Source organism: Rhinatrema bivittatum, chromosome 8, assembly GCF_901001135.1.
Source record: "Rhinatrema bivittatum chromosome 8, aRhiBiv1.1, whole genome shotgun sequence".
Lineage (NCBI taxonomy): Eukaryota > Metazoa > Chordata > Amphibia > Gymnophiona > Rhinatrematidae > Rhinatrema > Rhinatrema bivittatum.
The window spans coordinates 193,060,609-193,087,495 of NC_042622.1; the positions used below are offsets into that span (position 1 = coordinate 193,060,609).

The 26,887-nt window shown below is 44.6% G+C and overlaps 2 protein-coding genes across 2 annotated transcripts in view; one reads left to right on the forward strand and one right to left on the reverse strand.

Annotated features, from left to right (window-relative positions):
• Window positions 1-9,013, reverse strand: part of LOC115096939 (S-adenosyl-L-methionine-dependent tRNA 4-demethylwyosine synthase-like) — a 279,452-nt gene extending 270,439 nt beyond the window's left edge. The window contains exons 1-2 of the mRNA XM_029612261.1: window positions 8,818-9,013; window positions 3,456-3,598 (exon numbers count right to left, since the gene is read on the reverse strand). Coding sequence (XP_029468121.1) covers window positions 3,456-3,598; window positions 8,818-8,884 — 210 coding nt within the window. The 5' untranslated portion in view covers window positions 8,885-9,013. The remainder of the gene's footprint in view (window positions 1-3,455; window positions 3,599-8,817) is intronic.
• A 68-nt stretch (window positions 9,014-9,081) lies between these two features.
• SBDS (SBDS ribosome maturation factor) lies at window positions 9,082-15,563 on the forward strand. Its single transcript, XM_029612262.1, has 5 exons — window positions 9,082-9,301; window positions 10,523-10,652; window positions 11,491-11,691; window positions 12,376-12,540; window positions 13,272-15,563. The coding sequence occupies exons 1-5, from the start codon at window positions 9,174-9,176 to the stop codon at window positions 13,398-13,400; spliced, it is 753 nt and encodes a 250-aa protein (XP_029468122.1). The 5' UTR covers window positions 9,082-9,173; the 3' UTR covers window positions 13,401-15,563.
• The last annotated feature ends 11,324 nt before the right edge of the window (window positions 15,564-26,887 follow it).

Below are 26,887 nucleotides of genomic sequence, written 5' to 3' on the forward strand. Positions count from 1 at the left end.
GCCCTGGCCACCTTAAGACCTGCTTCAGGAGCAACCCAATCCCAGTTCACCAGCTTCTTAACCTTCTTGGGGAGCAGAAAAACCTTTGGGGGACCTCAAAGGCCATCCAGAACCAGATCCACACCTTCATTATCTGATTCCTCCTGCAGCACCTTAATACACAATTCCTTCAAGACATGGAGACTTGGGGGGGGTCCTCAATTCCTGCCTGAGAAACATTCAGACCACCCACGATTCATCCCACTCCGCAACGGCAATCTCCTCGGGGTCAAAAAAAGTCTCCAGTCCCGTCTCAATTCTTCCTTGACTTATTTTTAGTTGGATCATCCCCTGTCCTGATTCACTTAAAATGGCTATCAATTTCTGAACGCATTCGTTATAAAATTGCGATGACTGTATATAAACTACTCAGTCCAGATTCTCCTCCCTGGGCAAATGCCCTTCTCAGGATTTACCAACCTACTTGACAATTAAGATCACCACAACGTGGTTTACTGGATGTGCCTTCTCTCTGTCATGCCCATCTCGCATTTACATGGGAAACTGCTTTCTCTGTAGCTGCTCACTCTACCTGGAACACTTTACCTTTGGAGGTCCGAATGCAGGAAAATCTGAAAAAAATGTAGGCTTTCCCTAAAAAACTTCCTCCTTCAATGCTCTTGATGCAAGGTCTGAATTTCTAAATGCTGGTAGTTTCTGTGGTGTACTAGAGTCCAATGCTGTTGCATGTGATATTTTTGGTGTTTGTGATATTAATTTATGGACGTTCTACTGTAAATTGCTTAGGCCACAATTTTGTTGTGTTAAGCGATTAATAAATTTTAATAAATGAAAAATGAAATAAATAAAATCCTGAAAATCCTCAGAATCATCTAACTCCCCATTCCCAGTAGGATGGCTAAGACCCAACCGGCGAAGTAGGTCCCCTGAACCCCTGGCCAGGGACCCTTTAGACCTCTTTGGGTTCCGCTGCAATTTGCAACTCAGGGGCCTTTTACACCCTGCACCTTTCCTGGCCAAATAGGCCTTGTGCAGGAGTAAAACAAAACCCGTGGAGAATCTCTCCCCATCACTGTCCTCTAGGACTTCCTCCCCCTGCTCCTCAATTCTGGCCTGCACTGCCAGAGACAAAGGGGGAGGGGAATCTCAAGGATCCTGAGAAGGTGCCTGCTTCCTGCCATGTGCAGCCTTTCTGCCTGACACAGCAAAATCTCCCCCGGAAGCCTCTCTGACAGGACCCTGAGATTGGGTAGCTCGCTTGTTGGCTGCTGGTCCTGAGGAAAGTCTCTCCTCCCCCTGCCCCATCAGTATAAAAGTGGCCAAACTAAGCTGCAAGCGGCCGACGCCACAGACCCAACAAAGTTTGGCATGCCCCGAAGTTGGCGCCATTAGGGAGCACACACACACAAACATCGTGGTTTGCCTACCTGCCACTCCAACTTCCAACGACTGTGGCACAAGTCGCCTTGGTGACTGCCCCGAAATCAATGCCATACAGCTCAGAAACTCCTTCTTTACCCCCTAAGCAGCAGCTTGTAATGCCTTAGGCAAACAGGGCTTACGCTGCAAACTCCCTTCTTTCTTCCCCCCCCCCAAGGTACAGTCAGGGAAAAAAAAAAGAAGATTTACTTCCCTGCTGCTGACTGACTGAAGATTTGGGGAAGGAGGAAACCCTGGATTAGCAGACTCAGGCTATATTTATTGCAGGATAAGGCCCTTAGTAGCATACCATGAAATATAGGACTTGATTTACTGAGCTCCTCCCACACCAGACACAAAATAGGGGAAAAAAAGCATTAGCAAATCAGACCCATAGTTTGATATGTGCTGAAGACATACCAGAAGATTGCTTAAGAAACATGAGCCCAAATTATTCTTAAAGCACTAGGCTTCCTCTGTGCATGAAGTTCACAACACCTGGAAACATGATGCAACCTTATAAAATGTAACTTTGAATTCCAAAATACACAAATTGGAATTAATTGATAAAGTCAGTGAAATGATACTTTAAAAATGTCTTAGAGCTTAATTCTTCACATAAAGATTAAAATATTATTTCACAAACATGATCTAATAAAAAAAAAAAAAAAAACCACACACACAGGCTACCAAACATTCATAAAATAAAGAAGAAAGATGTTAGCTTAGAACAGCTCTGGCTTATACATTTCTTAACAGTACAGCTTTACCGGATTATTCAAGTCATCTCTTGTTTTCATAAGTACTATTACTCCACAAGTTGTTTGGTTTAAAAGGCTAAAATTGTATAGATTTTACCAATAGATGCATTTGGAAAAGGGCAGCTGGACTTCTCTATGAAGCTTGTGATTTCTGCAGTTCAACCCACTGGTAAAACTAAAGCACCAGGAGACAGAATTACCAGCACTATAAAAATACCCAAGATATAGCATGTACTAGAAAACACAATATAAATCAGACTTGCTACGTAAGGAACCATCTGGTTTCAAGTGACCTTCATATAGTGCCACTACTAGCTGTATGGCTTTTCACGTAATAAGCCCTGTGAGCCCTAGGGCTTTATAACCATTAGGTCGCTTGAAATGCTGTGTTTTTTTTTAATGATTCTTCAGTATGAAGATATCGGAAGGTGTCAGTCATGCTTATCTAAAAAGAGTCCACTGACTGCAATGTTTCGGAGCTCAGTGACTCCTCCTTCAGGGAGACTCAGCATTGGTGTACGTGGACAATTGGTGGACTGATTTGTTGCTTAATGTGCTGTCAGATGAATCATTTAACATCTAATGACAGATTTCTTAGCGGTGCGGTCAGCTAGCGCTAAAACTTAAGTGAATTTCGGTGCTGTAGTCCACCAATTGTCCACGTACACACCAATGCCAAGTCTCCCTGAAGGAGTCACCGAGCTACGAAACATTGCAGTGTCAGCTTGACCAATAAATATCAGTGGACTCTTTTCAGATAAGCATGACTGACACCTTCCGATAGCTTCATACTGAAGAATCATTAAAAAAACAGCATTTCAAGCGACCTAATGATTATAAAGACCTAGTGCTCACAGGGCTTATTACGTGAAAAGCCATAAAGCTAGTAGTGGCACTATATGAAGGTCACTTGAAATTAGATATGACCTTGTTCTTATGACATTATAGTTCACTTGTTGTTTGTTCCTATGCTTATCTGCTCTCCTTATGGTTTTTTGTACCCCTTACCCTTCCCCTGTTACTTGTAATTTCCGTTGCTTTTGTTCCATGTAAACCGAGGTGATGTTTCGACTAACATCAGTATAGAAGACTTTTAAATAAATAAATAAATATTCTTACATAGCAAGTCTGATTTAGATAATTACCAGCGACAGCTCTAAAAGCAACAGATTTCCTACAACTGGGGAGCCCTTTTAAACCAACATATAATGTATTTTCTTTCTAACATAAAATTAATTTTTCTTAGGCATTCAAAAGATTGAAAATGAAATATACCTGCTTCTTGTTTTTGGTGGTAATGAACTGAAAGACAATCCAGAGACCAACAGCAAATGCAGCGCAACAGTAAACGTAAAATCTGTTTCTCCATAATGACATAAAACAGATGTAGAGGTAGTCTGATAAATCCTCAGAAACATCTGCAATAAAAGGGGCCTAATTACTACAATTTTTCATTCAGCAATTCATTCTTTTCACTAAGTCAGTATTTTGAATAGCAGCGTTTTCCACATGATGTTCCACGGCTGCAGTTTATTTTTCCCCCTCCTGGCCTGCAGGATGTCCTCCATTTAGCAGGGGGTGGAGATCAGCGAGCAGCACTTACCTAGTTCAGGATAGGAGGCAAGAAGGGAAAAATGCATTTGCCACATGGTGTTGGGGGGGGGGGGGGGGGGGGAAGAGGGAAAGGGTTGATGATGATGCCAGAGGGGATGAAGGGAGAGGGAAGGGGTTGATGATAACGCCCAGGAGAGTGAAGGAAGAAGAAAGGGGAGAAAGCAATGTCATCAGGAGTGATGGAAGAGAAGGTGATATGAAGCTGGGGCAAGAGTGAAGGTGATGATGATGATGATGCTAATGTGGTAGCACAATGAAGGGGTAGAGGGAAAAGAAGAGAAGAGAAAGTGATGATGATGAAGGTGATGGAGTACCACGATGAAGTGACCTCTGTGCCAAGTGTGTCCCAACACAAAAAAAAGATTGGGAACCACTGTTGTATAACATCTCAATTCATTTTTTTTTTAAAAATGGTCAATTCCATCTCACCAATTAGCAAAGTTTTTGTAAAGACCTCAAAAGAGTTTGAAACCCTTGGGGTTGGGGGGGACATTTTTCAAACACATCAACCTTGTACCTAATTTTCAATAAGAAAGTGTGCACTAACTGTCCTTCTGAAAATTGTCACTGGAAGCAAAGGACTCTCAGAGAGCATGTGGGAGTGAGTGAAACCCTGTGTGGGTGTGAGAGTGGCAGCCCGCTTGTAAGAGAGAGTGAGCAAGCAAGAGCCTGTATATCTGTGTGGGTATGTGAACCTGTGTGTGAAAGAAAATGTAAGAGGGAGAGCTTGTGTGTGTCTGTGGGGAGAATGGGAGCCTCCGTGTGAGAGACAGCCTGTGGAGGGGAGGATGAGGGTGCCTGCACGTATATGAGAGAAGTGACAGATGAGCTGTTCTGATTTTCCAAAAATCTCTCACATCGGGAACTGTGAGGAAAGTATTTTGTGTAGATATTCTTTAATGCAATCTTTAATCTTGTATGCCTTTATTGCTTATTCTCAGGCTTATAAGTAAAACTCTATGCTTATAAATAAGTGTCTTGTGTAATCTATGACAAAATAATCAAATTTTCCAACCTACTACAGCCACAATGGACCCTACATGTACTTTTTGCAAGGTTGAGTGAGAGCAGCTTTGAAGATTCACTTCCCCTTGACTGGCAAAGTATTCATGTATAAGAAAGACTATATATCTACTTTTCTTAGCTGCAGAGACATGAAAGGAAAGCCAGAGGTCAAATGGTGTTTAGGGCTTTGCAGCAGAAGGAAACTGAGGAAACCAGATGGGTCCTTATCTATCCTCAGGCTCTATTATGGCTATTTTGTAACAGTCCATGTAAAAAAGCTGGCAAGTACATGCATATCTACCATCTAGATAGATATAATCCTCAATTATGTATTGCATATATCTGCCTCCCACATAAAGAAGAGATAGGAGTAAGGCTTAAATAGCCAGCAGTGGGGTAAAAAAATACCAGACATGACTCTGGCTAGGTGGAAAATGTATGGATAAGGCATAAAAATAGCAACATATTTAAGCAGCAGGCCAGCCTGGTGGCTCAGTAGCAGTGCTACGTGCATGGCTTAATAATGATACCTGGCTGAATTCAGGGCGCAAGTGACCCACAGAAATCAGTGATCTGTGGCCCAGTGGCGAAGCCACGGGTGGGCCTAGGTGGGCCCTGGCCCACCCACTTTGAGCTCAGACCCATCCAGTTAGCACTGCCTAGCAGCCGGAGAAGAAAGGCCCTGTCACAGGGCCCCAGCAAACAGGCCAGGTGGCCCGGGGTGGCTTCCATCCTACAAGTGGCCGGGAAGAGAATGAGATCCAGGAGGTTGCTGTGGACCCCATCCCACCATCGGTCAAAGAAAGAGGAGGCCCAACAGGCCACCAGTGGACCCCATCCCACCGGTGGCCAAGAAGAGAACCCCACCAGGAGAGAGTACATTCAACTGCTCTGCCTCATGTGCTGGCCCTACGGAATTCCAAACTTTTGCGACTAGTGTTATCGTTTGTTAATGCCTCTGTTCCCTGTAAACCGGTTTGATTTGATTTGTATCATGAAAGTCGATACAGAAAAGCGTTGATAAATAAATAAATAAAATAAATAGTGTGTGCTCTATGCTGATCTCGCGATGCATGAGATCAGCATAGAGGAAGTGCTAGCTGCAAGAGTTTTGTATAGTGCAGAGGCCGGCACAAGAGGAGGAGGAGCAGCAGAACAGGCTCCCCATTCCTCTAGATGGGGAGCCTGCTGTGGAATGGGAAGGAGGTGTGAATGGGAACCTGCCTGGGTGTGTGTATGTATGAGAGAGAACATTTGGGGGTGGAGAAGCTTTGAGAAAGCGAGCATATTGCTGTGAGAGCCTCTGTGTAAGAGAGAGAGAGAGAGAGAGCATGTATGTTTGAAAGAGAGAGCATGTGGGAGTTAAACCCTGTGTGGGTGTGAGAGCATGAGCATGCAAAAGCCTGTATATCTGTGTGGGTATGTGAACCTGTGTGTGAAAGAAAATGTAAGAGGGAGAGCTTGTTTGTGTCTGTGGGGAGAATGGGAGCCTCCGTGTGAGAGACAGCCTGTGGAGGGGAGGACGTGGGTGCCTGTATGTGAGAGACGGAGCCTGCACGTATATGAGAGAGAGAATGCAAGAATTGGAGCCTGTGTGAGAGAAAGCATATGTGTGAGAGAGAGTCTCGTGTGTGAGTGTATGAAGGAGGAGGGAAAGAAGATAAGAGGTGAGAGAAGAAACAGAAAGAATAAAAGACCCTGAAAAAGGAATTAGGAAAAGACAGACAAGGGGAACAAAGAGACTGGGACCAACTGATTAGAAACAATGGTTAAAAAAAATTTTGACTTTCAGTGATTGAAATATGCATTTCTTATATATTTGTATTTTGCGGTTTCTTCAGTATTCCAGTGTTCACAAAATCTGGTTTCTCAGGCTTCCCATTTCAGTTTTGTCTGCATGTTTGTTTCTAATTTGTAGTTCCTTATTCTGTATTGGGTAAGGGTCTATCTATGTTGCACAAGTGTAATAGAGTTACAGTAATTTGGCTAACATGTAGTTTCTCTGTAGAGATTTGTAGCAATTCAGCTTGTTTTGTTTGCCCACTAGGTGGTGTATGAGCATTCTAAGGCTTGGTGTAATGCTTGCCTTTGCTGTCTTTTTGTAGACAAGGTTGCTGCTGTTTGAATCCTGAGAACTACTGCTGTTATGGTATAGGAAGGTTCTAGGCATTTTGGTTTGTTTTGTTTTTTTTTGTAGGGATTTGTCTTAATTCACAAATGGGCCAATGCAGTAAAAGTCGTGGGAGAGCGGGCGAGCGCACAGGCCACTCTCCTGTGCGCCCGATTTAGTATCAGCCCGCATGCAAATGAGGGCCCGCGGTAAAAAGAGGCGCTAGGGACACTAGCGCCTCTTTTTTGACAGGAGTGGTGGCTGTCAGCGAGTTTGCTGATGCTCAATTTTGCTGGCGTTGGTTCTTACTGCTTTTCTGTGCACTTTCCCGGTGTCGGCAGAAATTGACACCTACCTTTGGGTAGGCGCTAATTTCTGAAAGTAAAATATGCGGCTTGGCTGCACATTTTACTTACTGAATCGCGCGGCAATAACTAATAGGGCCATCTACATGCATTTGCATGTTACTGCGCTATTAGTTTCGGGGGGGGGGGTTGGACGCACGTTTTCGATGTGCTATTACCTCTTACTGAATAAGGGGTAAAGCTAGTGCGTCCAAACGCGGGTTAACAGTGCGCTCCACCGGAGGACTGTCATTGCAATAACAGATAAAAGTTGTGAATGAAGGTGCGCGACACCATAGCCTAGCAGTGGCCAGTTCCAACTGAGCTGAAAACCCAAACAAGAGAAGACCGCAGGGCAACATAAAAGAATATTTAAGAAGAACAGAAAGATTCTCAAGGCCCCCCCCCAACAAATCTTTGGTCCACAACTCCATTCATAAACAAGCACTTTCGATTGCGGGTCCGCTACATTGGAATTCGCTTCCCCCAGACATACGCCAGGAACAAAGCCATCTCTCCTTCAGAAAGAAACTGAAAACCTGGCTGTTCACACAAGCTTACCGTTGAAGGAACCTTTATCAACCAACATTGACTTTCACCCTCCGACCTCTTCCCCAACTCCTACCCCCCCTCCCCTTCACAGTCCCTGCCCTGCCACCACCCCACCTAGCTTACCTCTCCTTGTTTCCTCCTTCCACATGATTATATTATGTTAATAATCATTCTGTTTTTGTCTCAAATCATTCTGTTTTTGTCTTGCTACTCGATTGTATATTATGTAAGATATATACATAAGATATATTATGTTAATAATCATTCTGTTTATGTCTCGCTACTCGATTGTCTTCATTGACCATTTTATCACTCTCCAGTTGTTATCGTTTAATATCTTTCCTGTCTTCCAGATCCCATGTTTTCGCTCCCTGTTTAATGTAACTTTACTTTCTATATAGTTAATTGGTTTCCCCCTGTTCTATTGTAAACCGGTACGATAAGACCTCGTCCTGAGTATCGGTATAGTAAAAGAATTTAAATAAATAAAATAAATTGTGTGCCCAAACAGTATATATGTAATATAAGAACAAAAAATACAGTAAATGGAAAAATAACCTTTTTTGTTACAGAAAGGCAGAAGTTTACAACACAAGTCATTACGCCATTACACACGTGTACGTGTACAGTTCGAAACAAACTAATTTGTTAAATAATGTTATTTTCGTAGACTCTCGGTCTCTCGTCTGAAATGTCCAATGTAACAGGAGCTGCAATTAGTTCAGAATCCAAGTCAGTATAGGAGCCAGGGCTTCCCTTAACTCCAACCAGTAGTCTTCCAGCCCCCGAAAACTATGAAGATTTTGTTCGACTTTCAAACATAATTTAGCTAGTTTCTGACAGGACTATTTTTAAACTAACAGAAACCAGTTTATTCACATTTAACGCATATTAGTTACTTTGACAACTTGACTATTTGAGTAAAAGTCAATGTGTATACAAGTTAATCATTAAAAACGCCTCAATACAAACAAGTGACAATCAGCAGGCCCGGCCGAATCTGAACACTCACCCATTTGCTCATCAGCGAAAACGGGCAACATCTGCAGCAACAGTCGAGACACCGCGCCGGATTTCATTATGCACGCTTTCTCAAAGAGCAGGCAGACATCATCCACAAGAGCCCTTCACCTGCTCGGTATCAAACCCAACTACTCGCAGGTACCCGGACATTCCTGGGGGCCGCCATCTTGTTTGCATCGCTTCAATCAACTTTACTGCGCCGCAAGGGAAAAACAACGGACAAACTGGGTAGCGCCTGCGCAGGGGTGTTCCCACACGCGCGCGCGTGCGTGCGTGCGTTCCAACGTTCGGTGGCTGGAGCGGTGACGGCGCTTGTTTTTGCCACCGGGTGGCTGCGGTGGCGCGATGTCTATCTTCACCCCGACCAACCAGATCCGGCTGACGAATGTGGCCGTGGTGCGGATGAAGAAGGGCGGCAAGAGATTCGAGATTGCCTGCTACAAGAACAAAGTGATGAGCTGGAGGAGCGGAGCGTAAGTGTTTGGGGTGGGGGAGGGAATGTAGGAGCCGGGTCTCCAACCGTCCCCCTCCCCCTCCCCTTTTCTTCCTGGACCAGATCATGATTTATGTATTTATTTACCGGGAATAGACCCCACACACACGCCCTCTCCATCCCCTTGTCTTAGAATAGGTACTAGGCTCCCACCCAGTCGAGCTTCTCAGAACCGTCCCGGTGATCCTACAGAGCCAGTCAGATTTTCGGGATAAATTTGCAAATTCGGGGTCTCTGATTCATGCAGATTTGGCTCATGCATATTCATAATGGTGCTGAAAACCTAACTAGTTGCGGAGTCCTTGGGACAGGTTTGGGAATAATTAGTATAATTGTCTGACTAGGAATGACCAAAGGCCCGTCTAGCTCATCTTCTCTCTTGATAATGCTTAAGTGAATTGTACCCGTTGAAGAACCCGAATCCCATCTCTTTTCCCAGTATTGGAACATCCCACGGTCTGTGAGCACCTTGTAGACAATCCACGAAGGAATTATGATGCCTGTTTCTTTCTTTCTTTTTTTTTTAATGTCCATTTGTGAATTTTTGTAGTTTGTACCACTGCCTGAGTATAGAAGATGTGCTGATTACTTTCACCAACAAATGAATACATTTATCTTTAAATGAACAGATTTGGATTTGTTTCTGTTTTGTTTTATTTCATTCTGCTTTTTGGCACTTCAAAGCAGGTTACATTCAGGTACACGAAGTATTTCCCTATCCTCAGAGGGCATTTAGGATGCTCATGACTTACATGGCACTGATTCATTTGTAACTTTGATCCTTGGTAAACTGATCATGTTGAAGTGTTCTAATTTTATAGTATTGGTAAAATATCTGTTTCTGATGTCATCTGTGCAGCCAGTCCAGAGGTTCCCTATTTATTCATATTTAATTGAAGTAAAATGGGGATTGTTCATCCATTCTGGCAAACTGGAAAAATAATTTAGCCATGACACAAGGCGCCTTACTTAGAGTCTGTAAACAGTAACTGTAAGTGCATCCACTTAGCTGGGCATAAGGAGGCAAGGAATCAGCTACTGCAGGGTATAGGAGGCAGGAACATGAGTTGTCCATGGGAATGACAGAAAAATACATTTTAAAAAAGCATTTAGAAATGTCCATTACATTTAAAATGCAGCAACATAACATTTCATCGATATTTGTTTTTGATGTATATATCTAAACGTTTGCATTTACCAGGGAGAAAGATCTTGATGAAGTTTTGCAGACCCACTCAGTGTTTATAAATGTATCAAAAGGTCAAGTTGCCAAGAAGGAAGATCTCACCAAAGCCTTTGGAACAGATGACTTGACAGAAATTTGCAAGCAGGTAAGTTTTGTATCGGAGGACAAGAATGTGGATTGGTAGGGAAAATTTTAATCATATTTTACCATTAAAGAAAAGTAAATGCTCATAGTATATTTAAAGTTACCAGGTAAAATGGGTAGAATGAGAAATGTACAATAAGTGAGAGTCTAGTTTAAATCTTTGGGTGCACATTCTATTTATTTGCTATGAGTCTGGCTTGCGATGTAAAAAGATAAATAGTAACATAGTATTGACAAAAAAATGATCCATCCAGTCTGCCCAGCAAGCTTCTTATGGACGTAATCCCCCATGTGTCTGTTAAGGGTAGTAACTGCCACTCCGTGCAGGTTTACTCCTAAGCCTTATGTTAAGGGTAGTAATATTAACAATGAAAACCAAGCAACTGTGAGACAAAATAACTGCTAGCTACATTTTTACAGGGTGAGCAGCCTTCTTGATCATTCAGACCATGCTGCTTGAACGTGCTTCACTTTTGGACTTGGCCTTAGAAGCAGTCCTGCACTTTTTTCCCTAATGTCTGCTTATCAGTACCCCGGACCGTAACAAAAAGATGTGTAGGTGCCTGATGTGTGGACATGGCCCAGATATTTCACTCTGGTTGGAATATTCTGGGCATATACTCAGGCTTACTGGGTTCAAGCCATAAACAAGTTTTTGGATCCAAACACAAATGGGAAGAATCCCTTCATTCTTAGTAGTTTTGTGATCTTAACGTAAAAAGGATCAAATAGCTATGATAAAATCCCCTAACTTTTCATGTAGCTTTTTTTTATGCCATGGCCATGAGCTTGGCACTATTTTGCTTTGTTTATTATACTTCATGATTGTTTACTTTCAGATTTTAGCAAAAGGAGAATTGCAGGTATCGGAAAAGGAGCGACATACACAGCTGGAGCAGATGTTCAGAGATATTGCAACCATTGTAGCTGATAAATGTGTCAATCCTGAAACAAAGCGACCTTACACTGTAAATCTGATAGAACGAGCAATGAAGGATATCCATTATTCAGTCAAAGCTACCAAGAGTACAAAACAGCAGGTTGGTGTATGGAAATCTGACTTTCTGCACACATTATTACTCATTATAAAATATCAGGGCTGGAGATGTCCCTTACATGGTTTATTAGTACATGGTTACCATACGCCATAAAGCAACAGTTGGATTGCAGGCTATCAGAGTTCATGAACTTCAGCTGGCCTGGGAAACCAATAATCTAGAACCAAGCAGCATAAACTGGAAACACAACAAGAGCTTGTGAACTTCCTTTGGAATTAAGCCACATTGCATGATCAGTTGTGAATATTATAATCGCTGCATGCCCCAAGTGTGGTTTATCCCACTAGAGTGCTCACCTTGGTGCATATTAGTGCAGTTGCAAAATGCTTGATCTTACTACTTCTTCCTTAAAAGCCATACACACTTTAAGCAGTCTGTCTGTACGGTATTTTTCAGTGTGAGATATGCTTCAGCAAACTCAGAATGCTACTGTTTGCTAAAATTGTAGAATTATTGAATTCATTGTAAATTACAGTACAAATTGTATAGTCCAGAACCTATATGCTAAGAGTATAAATCACTAGTTGTAACACTGTGATATTATCTCTCATGCAGGATCCCCAGAAATTAAAGACAATCCTTGTCTAGCCCCTGCTTGTGCTCCATGCACAAGCTACAGTGTATGAATGCAAGCCGAGTTACCCTTTCCTTGTCTTTCTTTGCTAGGCATTGGATGTGATCAGACAGTTAAAGGAGACAATGCAGATCGAACGTGCCCACATGAGGCTGCGTTTTATTCTCCCAGCCAAAGATGGAAAGAAGCTGAAAGAGAAGTTGAAGCCACTCATCAAAGTCATTGAAAGTGAAGATTTTGATGAAGAGCTGGAAATTGTAAGATCAAAATTAAATCTGCACAGTTTAGAACCACCCAGGGTGGCTTCATGGTTTGAAGAGCAAATTCTATAATTCAGTTTCCTCAGGAGCTTTTTCGTTTGTTTAAAACAAATGCAGTGGGCTGTGAACCAGCTAAACCAGGGTTCAGATCCCACTGTCACGTCATCCTCCATTGCCTTAGGTGCAAACTGAGATTGTGAGCCCTCAGGACAGCAAAATATCTGCAGTTATCCACTTTGAAGTGGCTGAAAATAGAAAAGTGGTAACAAGTTGCAAATAAAAGCACTTGATTTTTAATATTTTAATTTTTCAAAAAAATAGAATCATCTGCCAGTAATTGCAATAGAACGTGGTACAAGACAATCTGTCATATGTACAGAGACTGGTAATCACTGTCATAAGCTAATATGCATAGTGGTGCCTGATTTGGATTTTTAAAGTGAGGAGGCAGAGCTGTATGTTACTGAGAGAAGTCTTTATCGATATAAGAGTGTTCTCTATGCCACAATAATTGATTATGACATAGAGTAGGATATATAACTATATTTTAAATATCCTTATAGTATTCAGAGAAATGTCTTCATTGGCTGATTCAGTACAATAATAATCTCTTTGCTTACAAGCAATCCATAAAATTGTTATAAGAAAACCCAAAGCAAGCAAATTTAGCAGGAACAAATGCTTTGCCTTTGTGCTTTTTGAAAATAAGTTTCTGTGACCTGTTTCAGGTCTGCTTGATTGATCCAGGCTGTTTCCGAGAGCTTGATGACCTGGTTCGGTGTGAGACAAAGGGGAAAGGCACCTTGGAGGTCCTCAGCCTGAAAGATGTGGAAGAAGGAGATGAGAAGTTCGAGTAAAGGTCTCAGAACAGCTCCTCGTCTGCTGCAGTAGCAACTTTGAAAGGCCCTTTTACCCATTTTGAGGATAGCCCTCATTGTCCTAAGAGGTGGCACTGAAAAAAAAAATGCACTGCCATGTAATTTATGTTCGACTTGTTTTCTGCACTGGGTGCCAAGAAGAATTTGCGAGAGGTGCAGGGTAGGAGTTAAAGCAGTGATCTGTAAATCAGGAGGATCCACTGATTTACTGTGCGATCTTTCACAAGTTAATGTGTCTCTCTGTGCCTCTGCCTGCCCATTTGTAATTGGGTAACAGTAAAAATCACATTGGCCTCTTTCTATCTCCCCGTTAAAGCTATCAGTCAGCTCGTCTACCAGAATTGATAGACAAACATTTTCACTCCCCGAGGGGATTGTATTCATGTTTCAGAAGTTTTATAATTACAGACTTCTTTGGGATTCTGTTTTGGATGGAAGATAGATGAATGCAACTTGTATTTTTTGCTAGAAGTATTTGCAAGTGTGGCAGTGGCATTCACGAGGAAGTAAAAGAAATTTAGTATTTAAAAGTAGTCTGTGGGACCAGCTATTTTAATGATCTTTTCCTGCATTGTAGTTATGGAGAAAATACTTCATAATTTTGATTTATAGTCTTAGGTTTTGGGGTTCTACAGCAGTGTAAAACACAATGGGGTGCACTTGACTTTAAAAATATATAGAGAATGACATGCCAAAGATGAATATTTTGTTTGCTTATATAAAATTTTTATAAAATGTAGTTCTATTGAGCACTTGTACAGCTGCACCAACTTCTATCAAAAAGATACTGTTGCTGGGATGTGAGGATGTTTTTTTCTCCCGTTTTAAATGTTCTGATTTCAAACTGTTTGCAGTCCCTGGGAAAGGGAGTGGGGCAACTTCTGTTGTATCTCTGGGCAACCTTGTCATTGGCAAATTTGCATTCCTGCTTCCACAGTCATACAGCTGACCTGGGATAATTTGTACTGCTTAATCTGATTTTCGCAGTTGTGTGATTTATCCAAAGCAAGTCTTCGGTTGTCTAAAATCAAACTAAATTTATTGGGAGAGGGGGGTTTCTCCTCTCCCTTTGCTTTTAACATCCTAAAAGTTAAGGATATTGCTAGTCAAAAGATGTCACCCTACTGTTCTGAAGCTATTTTCTCTCCTCTGGCATTTGCTGACGCTTACTCGGTGTCCACAGCTTCCTAGGTTTTCTTTTGGCTGGTTGGTATCCATGTAGCTGTAAAAGCACCGCGCTAACTTTGCTTGAGAGTAATCTACAAATGTTAAAAGTTTTTACAGTGTTAACACCTTTAAAATTGAACAGTAAAGAGTCTGGTTGAGTCTGGGATTAGCCGCTTCAGTCTCTTCCAGCAGAAGGGGAGGCATGTGTTCCTCGCAAATATTTCAGTATGCCCCTAAAACTATCTAACCAGAATTAAAATAACATTGTAGAACTGAAATTGCTTGACTTTTCAGGCCAGGCTGAGGCCTAAAGCTGGTTAGTTTGCAAAAGTGTTACACTACAGCTTATTGTCACCAGAAAGACATGGGCTATTCTAACAGGAAACCTGGTTTCTTGCATTGTTGGATCCTTCATGGAAAGAACTATAAGTTGTAAAAACACTTTAATTTATATAATAATATATAATGGTCAGCAGTAGTGAACAGATTTTAGTCTAGAAAGAGTTTCAAATATTAAAAATATATTTTGTAATAATCTATGGTATATTTAACTGTCAGATTTTACAGAAATACAAAAATCACACAGTCCAAATCAGCTAGAGTAAGAAAATACCATTCCACAACACCAAATTACCCACTTCTTTCTTGTAACATCTGAAAAACACTAACGAACTGTGGTACTTCTTAACTTCAAATGTTGTGCACCTATCATGGCTTCGTGTTTCTGCTTCATCTATATGTGGGAATAAAGCATGTATGCCGAAGAAAAGACGTTAAAAGTATGCTTTAACCCCTGCTGCAAATGAGGTTGAAACATGGAGCCGTGTCGGATGTACAACAGTACAAGATGGAACGTATTGTGCTTCATATTTATTTGCAAAATGGGGAAAAAAAAAAACCAAACCTGATCTTTTTTGGCCTGTTGGGATCAGTGCTCAGTAATATGGGAGAGCAGGCTAAATGCCAATATCCCCATCCGTGAAGACCCTAATCTTTATGCAGACATTACAGTACTGTCTTCAGTTAGAAAAGGCTGTTTTTCTTAGTGATTAATTCCTTATAGTTATACCAGCATTTAGGTAATTCTGGTCCTTGTGTGCTAAACACTGGACTTTGTTTCTGGCTATTCGGTTCACATGCAAACGAATTCCATTCTGATTTGTTGTATGTACGTTTATTTCATGCATGACTGGTTTGTAACAATTAAGGACAGTCAGTGTTCGACAGCGTCCATTATGTACTGCAGTTCTGTTTCATGCTCTGTGGGTTTTTTTTTATTTTTTATGTAGTTCCTAAGTTTGGCAGCTGGGCTGACAGTTGTGCTAGGGGTACAGTTTGCCATTGTGTTTTTGTCATACTAAGGAAGAAGAGAATTGTAAGGTTGGTGTTCAGTATTTTTGTGAATAAATTCTGAACTTGCAAGCTTTTTGTCCAATTCAGAATGACAAATACAAGATAAGAGTGAATAAAATAAATTTTTTTGAAAATTTACAATCTGTGGTCTCTGTAAATGTGCTACTCCCAACAGCCCAGAAATTTAAGGCCAAGCATCCGCAAGGAGTTGCAAATGGTGTTAAGCACAATAGATTTGCTAGAAGTGCATTGTAATTATAGTAGTATTTTTAGGGTCCAGTATACATTTGGTGCTAAGAAATAGCAGAAAACACAAGTTGGGCCGTTTGCCTATAGCCACCCTACTGCTAACAGTGTGAGAGTCACCCATTTTTTCCCCTCTCTGTGGCCAGCACAGATTGTGGCTCTATCTGCATCACTTTTTCTTTGCTAGGGACCAGACCAAACTAATAATACTGTGATTGAAAATTTAAGTATCAGTATTGAAACATCTAGTAATGGAAGATTGTAGGTGCTTTACAATAGGGCTCAAGGGAGTACATCTTATTGTGCAAAGATTGGCTGCTAGAACCATTGTTCCCTGTACGTACCAAATCAATCCAGACTCCTGGGTTTTGCCTCTGCACCAGCAGATGGAGACAGAGCCAAACTTGTCAGGCTCCATATATATACCAGGGTGCCACCCACAGCCTGTCAGTATAACTCTGTCTCCAGCAGATGGCCAGGTGATTAACCCACAGTCTCTACTGATCCAAATTGGGTGTTAGTGTAAGGGGAGTAAGGGGGCTAGCTAGGATTTGTCTCTTCCCTTTTCTCCTTATAGTAAAGTTGTATTTAAAAAAAAAAAAAAAAAAAAAGTAAGTTATTCTTTTCGCAGGTTGGCCAATGGATCGGGCCTGAGCCTCCCAGGGGGTTGCCGGGTCCCGAGGGGGCTGCTGTGGCCTAGGGTCGAGGACCCTGTGGTGAGAACCGGCCCAGCCGGGGTGATACCGGGGAGACCAGCTCACTCAACCCAACCAGGCCGCTTCAGCACTCGCCGGGGGACAGCGTCATTGTAAAAAAAAAAAAAAGGTAAGTTGTTTTTGCGTCTCGCGGCAGCAATCCAGCGGTGTTATTTTTTCTTTGTTTTCGTCTTCTCCCGATCCCTTTCTTCACCCTCCGAGTGTTGATTTTTCATTTTTGCAGAAGCCGGCAGCACAGTCCGACCTGCGATGCCACGTGACACGGCCTGCGGGTTGGCGCGCGCGCGGCTGTCCAGGGATGGGCTGTGCTCAGCCTGCATCCCTGGCGACGAAGGGACTTTGGGGCTCGCGCGGGGGGGCGATGGTCAGGCGGAGCGCCCTGACAGTCACGGTCGGAGCTCTCTCCGCACATCTCCCTAAAAGGCTCCAGGCAGGCGCGGCAAAAGCCGTCATTTTGCCGCCGGTTTTACCAGCAGCCCCGATCACTTCACCGCTGGTGTGGGGGGAGGGGGGCAGGAAATCACCGCCCTCCCTTTCTCTGCAAAGGCCAGTCCCAGGGCCGGCTTCCCCCGCGGGCCCTTTGGGGGACGGAGCAGGGGACGTCATGGGAACCAAATCGGACGTCTCCTGCTCCTCCTTCTCTTCAGAGTTTATTTTGGCCATGCATAGGGCTTGTAAGGCCCACAAACGTCCCTCATCGGCGCAAGGTAGACCCGAGGGGTCACACCCGACGGATCCGGGACACCCCCGACGGGGGGCCACGGCAGGACCGCCGAGGGCCCTTCCCCCACAGGAGGATTCGGATTCATTGGAAGGTCCATCGGACCATGAGGATTTGGAGGGCTACACCTTAGATTTTGCACGCCAGCCCCGCCCACGATATTTCCCGTCGCCTTGCGGAAACGCAGACAAGCGCCAAGCGGTCCAGCAGACCTTGGAGCGGCTACTGGCTCTGGGAGCAATTGTGCCGGTCCCACATTGGGAACAACGAAGAGGATATTACTCCATTTATTTCGTCATTCCAAAGAAGGAAGGGGCCTTCCGGCCCATTCTAGATCTCAAGTGCGTCAACAGGTGCCTGTGGATTCCGCGTTTTTGCGTGGAGACGTTGCGTTCTGTCACCGCTTCAGTGCGTCCGGGGGAATTTCTGGCGTCCCTGGATCTCACGGAAGCATATCTTCACATTTGGAATCAGAGAGGATCACCAGAGGTACCTTTGTTTCTACGTCTTGGGGAAGCACTACCAGTTTCAAGCCTTGCTATTTGGTCTGGCCACAGCTCACAGAACCTTCACCAAGATCATGGTGGTCGTGGCGGCGCAGCTTCGGCAAGAAGGATTGCTGGTACACCCGTACCTGGACGATTGGTTGATTCGGGCGAAGTCTGAGTCCCTCTGTCGGTCGGCGATCTCTTGAGTACTTCAGCTGTTGTGTTCCCTAGGCTGGGTAGTGAACACCACCAAGAGTCATCTCATTCCCTCTCAGCCTCTGGAGTTTTTGGGAGCGTTGTTCGATACTCGCCGAGGGGCGGTCTTCCTCTTGTCGGAGCGTTGTCGCAAATTGCAGGGGCAGGTTCGATCCTTACTTCTGAAACAGCCGCCAACGGTTTGGGATTATCTACAGACGATAGGTTCCATGGCGTCAACGCTGGATCTGGTTCCCTGGTCCTTTGCGCACATGTGGCCCTTACAGTACACGTTGCTTTCCCGTTGGAGCCCAGTGTCCGAACAATTTTACCTCCCGTTACCATTGACGCAGCCGGCTCATCTCAGCCTAGGATGGTAGCTGTGCTCGACCAACCTTCGCCAGGGAGTGCCCCTCATGACGCCGGAATGCACGGTGGTCACCACGGATGCGAGCCTCCTCGGTTGGGGAGCGGTTTGCTTACGGAAGTCTGTTCAGGGACTCTGGTCTTTGACCGAGTCTCGCTGGTCGATCAATCGACTGGAGACCAGGGCGGTGCAACTGGCGTTGCAGGCCTTCCTCCTCCTCCTTCAGGGAAAGTCGGTCAGGGTCCTCTCCGACAATGCGACCACAGTGGCCTATATCAATCGTCAAGGGGGAACCAGGAGTCAGCCGGTGGCCTTCGAAGCTCGCCTTCTGATGCAGTGGGCGGAGTGTCATCTGGTCAGCATAGCGGCATCCCATATCGCAGGGGTCGACAACGTGCATGTGGACTTCCTGAGCCATCATCAACTCAACCCAGGCGAGTGGGAATTGGCGGACAGGGCCTTTCAACTCAACTGCGACAGATGGGGCACGCCGGCCATGGATCTGATGGCGACCTTCCAGAACACCAAGGCCCCAAGGTTCTTCGCCCATCGAAGGGACACAGGGGCAGAAGGAGTGGATGCCTTGGCATTGCCCTGGCCAACAATTCTTCTGTATGTCTTCCCTCCTTGGCCTCTGAGCGGCAGGATCCTTCGGCGCATAGAGGCCCATCCATTCAAGGTCATTCTGGTGGCCCCCGAATGGCCATGGCAGCCCTGGTTTGCAGATCTCGTCAATCTAGCCCCGGAGGGGCCGCTGAGGTTTCCGTACCTCCCGGATCTCCTCCATCAGGGACCCGTGTGTTTCGATCAGGTAGATCGCTTTTGTCTAGCAGCATGGCTTTTGAAAGATGTCGTCTAAAGAACAAAGGCTATTTGGATGCCGTGGTTTCTACTTTGCTGAGGTCACGTAAGAAGTCAACTTCCTTAGCGTATGTACGAGTGTGGAAGGTCTTTGAATCTTGGTGTGTTCAGTGTTTGATTCCTTCTACCCGAGCATTCGTTTCCGCCATTTTGGCTTTTCTACAAGATGGCTTAGCTAAGGGCCTATCCTGTGGTTCTTTGAGAGTACAGGTAGCGGCTCTTGGTTGTTTTCAGGGGTTTCTCAAAGGGAGAACCCTAGCGGCACATCCTGATTTGGTCCGGTTCTTGAAGGGGGCGAATCGGTTGCACCCGCCCTTGAAGGTTCCGTGTCCATCCTGGAACTTGAAGGAAGGAAAGACTTCAAAGGGGCGTGGGATAAACACTGCGGATCCATAAAGTCAAGAGGCCACCAATGAAGAGTGGGTGACTCGCCAGAATGATGGCTATTGACACAATACCCTTATTAAATAAACATACACATGCTTACTGTGACTCCTACATCGCTCTAAGCTTCAACAGCAAGAGGTAATGGAAAAAAGGATTTGCACTCATAAAGAGGGGAGTAGCTGGCTTGTTACGGCGGTTACTACCCCAAACCAAATATGCCTGATACTTCACTTTCAATGCATATACAGCATAGCTCTCTGCTTCAATGACAGGGGAGAAGAATAACTGATACTTCACACATCCAGCAGAGCTCTCTGCTACAACGGCAAAGGAGAAGAAAAAGGGTTCGCACTCAAAACGCGGGGAGTAGCTGGCTTGTTACGGCAGTTACTACCCCAAACCAAATGTGCCTGATACTTCACTTTCCATGCATATCCAGCATGGTTCTCTGCTGCATCGGCATGGGAGAAAGACTGATACATCACGCATTTCCAGCATAGCTCTCTGCTTCAACGGCAGGGGAAAAAAAAAAACAAAAACAAAAAACTGATGCTTCACGCATATCCTGCATAGCTTCAACGACAGGGGTGAAGAAAAAAAAGGATTCGCAATCACAAAGCGAGGAGTAGCTGGCTTGTTACGGCGGTTACTACCCCAACCAAATGTGCCTGATACTTCACTTTCAATGCATATCCAGCATGGCTCTCTGCTTCTACAGCAGGGGAGAAGAAAAAAAAAAAAAAAACCAACAAGAGCTGTACAACATAGTCTAGGTAAAACAAATAAGCATGGGTGTAGCTTGCTTATCGCGGCGGTTACTGCCCCTACTACCCCTAACTAATCAAGCTAGATATTTCACTTGCATGCAGCTCCATCACTGCTCTCTACATTAATGGTGGGGGTGGAAGGGGAATAGAACAAGGAGCTAAGAGTAACAGATAAGAATGAGAGAAAAAATGTGTGAGGCTTGCTGGGCAGACTGGATGGGCCATTCGGTCTTCTTCTGCCGTCATTTCTATGTTTCTATGTGGTTCTCAATGCCCTGTGTGCTCCTCCTTTTGAGCCGTTAAAAAGGACGACCCTCAAGGACCTTACTTTGAAGACAGTATTCTTGGTAGCAATCGCTTCCGCTAGAAGAGTGTCAGAACTTCAGGCCTTGTCCTGTAGGTAGCCTTTCTTGCGGTTTTCTGAAGCAGGAGTTACTCTGTGCATGGTTCCCTTGTCTCTTCCGAAAGTGGTCTCTTCGTTTCATTTGAACCAGTCGGTGGATCTCCCCTCCTTCGCGGACCTCATGGGGTGGATCCTGTTTCAAGGGATCTGAAGAAGTTGGATGTGTGTAGAGTTCTGCTGCGATACTTGGAAGTGACTAATGACTTCCGTTTATTGGACCACCTTTTTGTACTTTGTCAGGGTCCAAGTAGGGGCAATATGGCCTCCAAGACCACTATTGCCCGTTGGTTGAAGGAGGCCATAGATTCCTCATATTTACTCAGTGGTAGATCTCTACCACAGGGTCTCAAGGCTCATTCGACGCATTCCCAGGCGGCTTCCTGGGCAGAGTGTATGCATATTTCGCCGCAGGAGATCTGCAGGGCTGCAACTTGGAAATCCTTGCATACTTTTGCGCGTCATTATCGTCTGGATGTCCAGGGCTCAAGGGAAGGCAACTTTGGAGCAAGCGTTTTAAGAGCGGGCCTCTCCGGAGCCCATCCCAAGTAGTCTCAGTTCTGGTACATCCCAGGAGTCTGGACTGATCCGGTACATACAGGGAAAAGAAAATTAGGTCTTACCTCTGATAATTTTTGTTCCTGTAGTACCAAGGATCAGTCCAGAGTCCCGCCCTCAATACTTTCTCAGTCTCGGAGAGTCCGCTGTGTTCCTTATGTGAGGTTTTTGGGGGACTTTTCATGCAGTTCAGTTGCTCTATATTTGTATCTCTGTTTTCTGGAGCAGGTCCCTCGTTGGGGACAGTGAGCCCAGGGTTCTCCGGTTAAGCTTCCGGTATTTAGTTAGTTTTCAGTTTCAGGGCTTTCTGTTTTGACATTACGTTATATTGACAGGCTGTGGGTGGCACCCTGGTATGTATACGGAGCCTGACAAGTTTGGCTCTGTCTCCATCTTCTGGTGCGGAGGCAAAACCCAGGCGTCTGGACTGATCCTTGGTACTACAGGAACGAAAATTATTGGCGGTAAGACCTAATTTTCTTTTCTCATAGATCTCGTGTCCAAATTTGCACTGACGACCTATCTTCTGCATCCTCCAAGCCATGGCAGCCCCTGTTGTATGAAATGCATGTTCTTGATTGGTGCATGGCCAGCACTGTAATTAGATTGCATTTTTCCATAAAGCTGCCTCTTCAGAGCTGAGCCTGTAGATAATTCCAAGTGATGAGATGGCATTCTGTGGTATTACTATTTCCAGTTTCCTTTACCCATAGTGTAACCAGCTCTCTCTCTGCTGAAACATTCAATTCATTTTTGCTTTCTGATCCTAATTCAGAATAGATGGGGTTTATGTGCTGTAATTACATTTTTTTTAAATTTTTGCTGGGAGCAGAGAGAGCAGAAATAATTTTTACAGTGAATATAAGTGGTTCTCCTTTGCATCTGTCAAAATGCAGTGCCGTCGACTGGAGTATTGTTGGTGTCAATGTGCAAAGGCTGTAGAATACCTTGAACCGCAGGCATATTCAGTCCTTCATGTATCATCACTTAAAGTCCTGTTTGTAATTTTAAGTTTACAAACAGAGTCTGCGCATTTTATGGCATGAGGCAGCTGTAGTGAAAGACCTGGAAATTTCCTTTTGCAAATCCACAAAAAAATCTCCATTGAGTGAAAGCGAATAAACAAGACCTCCGTCAAAGAACAATGGAAAAAGGGGTTTGGGCTCTTTGAGAGGAGAGAGTTAAATGCAGGAAATGTAAAAGAGTACTAGGAAAGAGATGAGAGGGAGAAGAACACAAAAGTCACTCTTGCGAAAAGCAAGGTGATTCCCCCCCCCCCCCCCCCCCCCCCGCTCCGCTCACTGGACCCTTTCCCTTCTCCTCACAATGTGTGCGGTAACTCGCCAGCAGAGGAACGGGAGGCTGGAAAGCAAAAATGCTGGCTCGTGTCATTTCCGAATCCCTTTTGCAGCATACATAAGGGTAGGGGTTTGGCTCTCTTCTTGTTTATGCAGTTAAAACAAATTTATGCAGTGTACATTTGGCTGATTTCCTCTGTAAAATACATTTAAAAAAAAAAGCTGACCGTTCCCAAGTACATTTTTTTAAATCTACCGTTCGCCTGTCTTTGCCCCAGGTACCATATTGGGCTGGAGGCTTTTCTCCAGCTTTTTATGCATTTGGTTACAATGGATAGTTTGCTGAAGTTATGTCTGTCATGGTTTGTCTGCACAGGATATGAAACCATTTGTACTAATATAAAGCTTATCTGAACAAGGGACACGTGGTCTCAAGAGCTTATATACTGCACCATCTCATGACACCTTGCAAAGAGCTCCATTTTCTGCAGGACTGGTATGCCAGTAGAACTCTCTAGAGAAATGGAAAATTTCATGGGAAGCCTGGAATGGGAGTGAGGGTTTATGGCCGTGCTCTATGGATTTCCCAGCACAAAGGTGTGAAAAATTCAGACTATAACTTTTCCCAAGACAATCTTTTCCTAGGACAATCTTTTCCTAGGACAATCTTCAAGTAGCTTGTCACTTGTAAATTACCTTGGTACTTTGGCTTTGTAAATGAGCAGAAAGCGTGCATATTAAAAGAGACCGCATGCTTTGCATGTATTTGTTTGTGTGGGCAGGTGCGCCATACAGGTAAAATAGTGCATGTACCTGTAAAAAATGTCACATGCACAAGCTGGGTTCCTCCCATGACCTAAACATAGTCCTCAGGACACCTCCTTGCAGTTTTTCTAAAAGTAGAAAAGTTCCATGCTGGGTCAGGACATTGATCCATTGAGCCCAGGATCCCAGTGGCCAAGCAGGCTGGCTTGGGAGTACGCGGGCAGTCTTAATGTGGCAATCCATTCTATGTCTCACACTCTCATGATTATTCAAGCACCTGGCCTCTAGGAATTTGTCCAAGCTTTTTTTAAAGCCTAAACCACATCCTCTGACAACAAAGGCCACAGTTGAATTGTGTCCCTTTAGCCTCATATTAGAAAGGGTAAATAACCATTCCCTAATAACTTGTTCCACCCCACTCCTGATTTTATAAATCTCTACTAGGGCATCTCTTCTTCAAGATGAACAGCCTTCACCATGCAGCGGAGCTGTTCCATCCTCTTTTGTCTTTGCTGCCATTCTCCGTACCTCTTTTAGTTCTGCTATATATATATATTTTCTTTTTTATTTATTTATTTTTTTTTTGAGATGGGCTGATGAGAACCATACACAATACTGAAGTTGTGGTCATAGCATGCATTTATAGAGAGGCTTTATATTCTCAGTTTTATTCTCTTTTCTGAATAATTCCTATTCCCTGTACATACCTGGATCAGTCCAGACAGTGGGTTGTGTCTCCCTTCCGCAGATGCAGTCAGAGAAATCTTTTTATTTCCTTTTTTCTTAGCACCCAGTCAGATGAACCCAGAACAAATGGGTTATGCACCTCTACCAGAAGATGGAGACAAAGCAAACTGAAGTCACACTATATATATCCCCGCAGTGACAGCCTGCCAGTATTCTCCATCTCCAGTAGATGGTGGACGTGCATCTCCACAGTGGGGTTTGCTTCGATTTGAAAAGGAGAAATAAGGAAAATTAATTCGCCATGTTCTCCTGCGGTGATACCAAATGGTTCCTCCCCCAGTTGAGAATTCCTGAGGTGATTGCTATGGACCCTCAAGAGGTGTGCCTTGCTCTGGTAGCTGGTTTTCAGCTGGCATGGACTTAGCTGTTTAAACAACTGAAAGGTAACGGGTGCAGGAAGCCGAGCACAGGGGTGATGGTATATGCTCTCTCCCTCCGTAGTTGGAGACCATCTCTGTACTCAGCTGGGTAAGGCTGAGCTCAGGTAAGTTAAAAAAAAAAAATAATAATAATAATACAGAGACAGAGAAGGAGAGGTTTTTTTGGTGAAGGGCTTCCTCCTTCCCCGCAGTCTCCTGCTGGATGCTCCATTCCAATGTTGGACCTACTGGCAGCCTGATGAGTGGAGCAGCCTCTGTAGGCTAGGCCCCGCTCTGAGGCTTTATCACTGCATGTGACATGGTAGGCCTCAATGGCGTTTCCTGCACTTTCTATAGGCTGTCCTCTATAGGATTGTCAGTTGGTGACTGTGCCTAGCTGTGTGTCCAGATTGTGCGTCCGGTTTTTGGGCGCTTAGTCGGGCCTAGTGGTCTGTGCGTCCAAGTTAAGCGGCGCCATTAGTGGCTGCATGCTTATGTGTACGCACAAGTTGAGTGTTGCTGTGTGCTTAAGCTTTTTACGGCTTCTAGCCTTAGATGCTTAATTTTCGGTCATTTAAAAAAAACCCCACAGATGCATGCCTCCAGTCACCACTTCACGCCCTGTCAGCCTAATGGTGCCTAGACCAAAGAAATCTAAGCGCCTTTCTCTTTGCATTGCCTGTCATATTCGAGCATCTCGCCAGGAGTGCCTGCTACCTTGTGTCAGCGCTGTTTGGAAGTTCAGGGAGAATTATCTTCCTCTGATTTCACTAAGCCTGGTTCTTCCCAGCTGGATGTAGGCCTGGGTAAAGCTGTTTCAGATGGGGTGCCTGATTTTGGAACTCCCCTAACTGGTTCTTCAGCAGGGGGAGGTAGCTCAATGAGTACACCTCAGGGTCTGGATATGTCAACATTTTTGAGGGTAGAATTTTTTCCAGGGATTGCAATCCTTTCTGCGGGTGCAATTATCAGCCCTGTCCAATGCTCCCAGGGCAGAGTCACAGGTGAGAACCTTAACCTAGACCTACTGTTAAGGCCCGGAGTACTCCTAGAGTGGCAGCGTGTTGTGTCCGTCGCTGTCCGATGTCTCTGCTCTGCCCACCTTACCTCGTTGGCGACTCCCTCCAGGGTTGATGGAAGGCTAGCTGCTGCGGCGTCTCCTGGCTGTCCTCCTCCGGCGTTCCCGGATCAGCTTGATGCTGGAAGCCATCATGTTGACCAGATGCCTAAGGGCGCGTGGCCCGACTGATGTACCGGCGATGGTGTGGTCGAAATCACATTGGATCAATGGGTCCTGGAGGTGATATAAAAAGGATATGCGATGGACTTTTGCAGTGTTCGGTGGGATGTATTTCTGAAGTTTCCCTGCTACTCTCCACAGCAGAAGCAGATAGTGGAGGGTAACATTGGCAAGGCTCCTCAGTCTGAGGGCTGTGGTTCCAGTGCCCATGTCTCAAGAAGATACAGGGTGATATTCCATTAATTTCATTGTGCCCAAGAAGGAGGGCTCCTTTCTTCCCTCACAGGTGTCAACCATCATGTGCGGGTGAAGCATTTTCACATGGAAACCTTACGCTCGGTGGTAATAGCCCTGCAGTCAGAATTTCTGACCTCTGTGGACCTGTCCAAGGCGTAACTTCACATTCTCATCTGAACAGAATATCAACACTTTCTGCGGTTTGCAGTTATGGGACATCATTTTCATTTGCCAGCGCTGCCCTTTGGTCTGGCCGCTGCGCCCAGGACCTTTTCCAAGGTAAAGGTAGTAGTTGCAGCAGAGTTGAGAGAGGATGGGATCCTAGTGCACCCGTATTTGGACAACTGGCTGATTCGAGCCAAGTCACTGGAAAAGTGCCACCCGGTGACTCACAAGGTGATTTCCCTGTTGCTGGAGCTCAGCTCGGTGATGACCCTGGCCAAGAGTAGTCTTCAGCCTTCTTTGTTGTTGGAATAACTTGGGGTTTGGTTCGACATGAAGTAGGGGAAGGTTCTCCTGCTGGAAGCTCGAATTCAGAAGTTGTTCATCTGTTGCTGAACACTTTGCGTCCGACCCATATGGTCCTACCTGTAA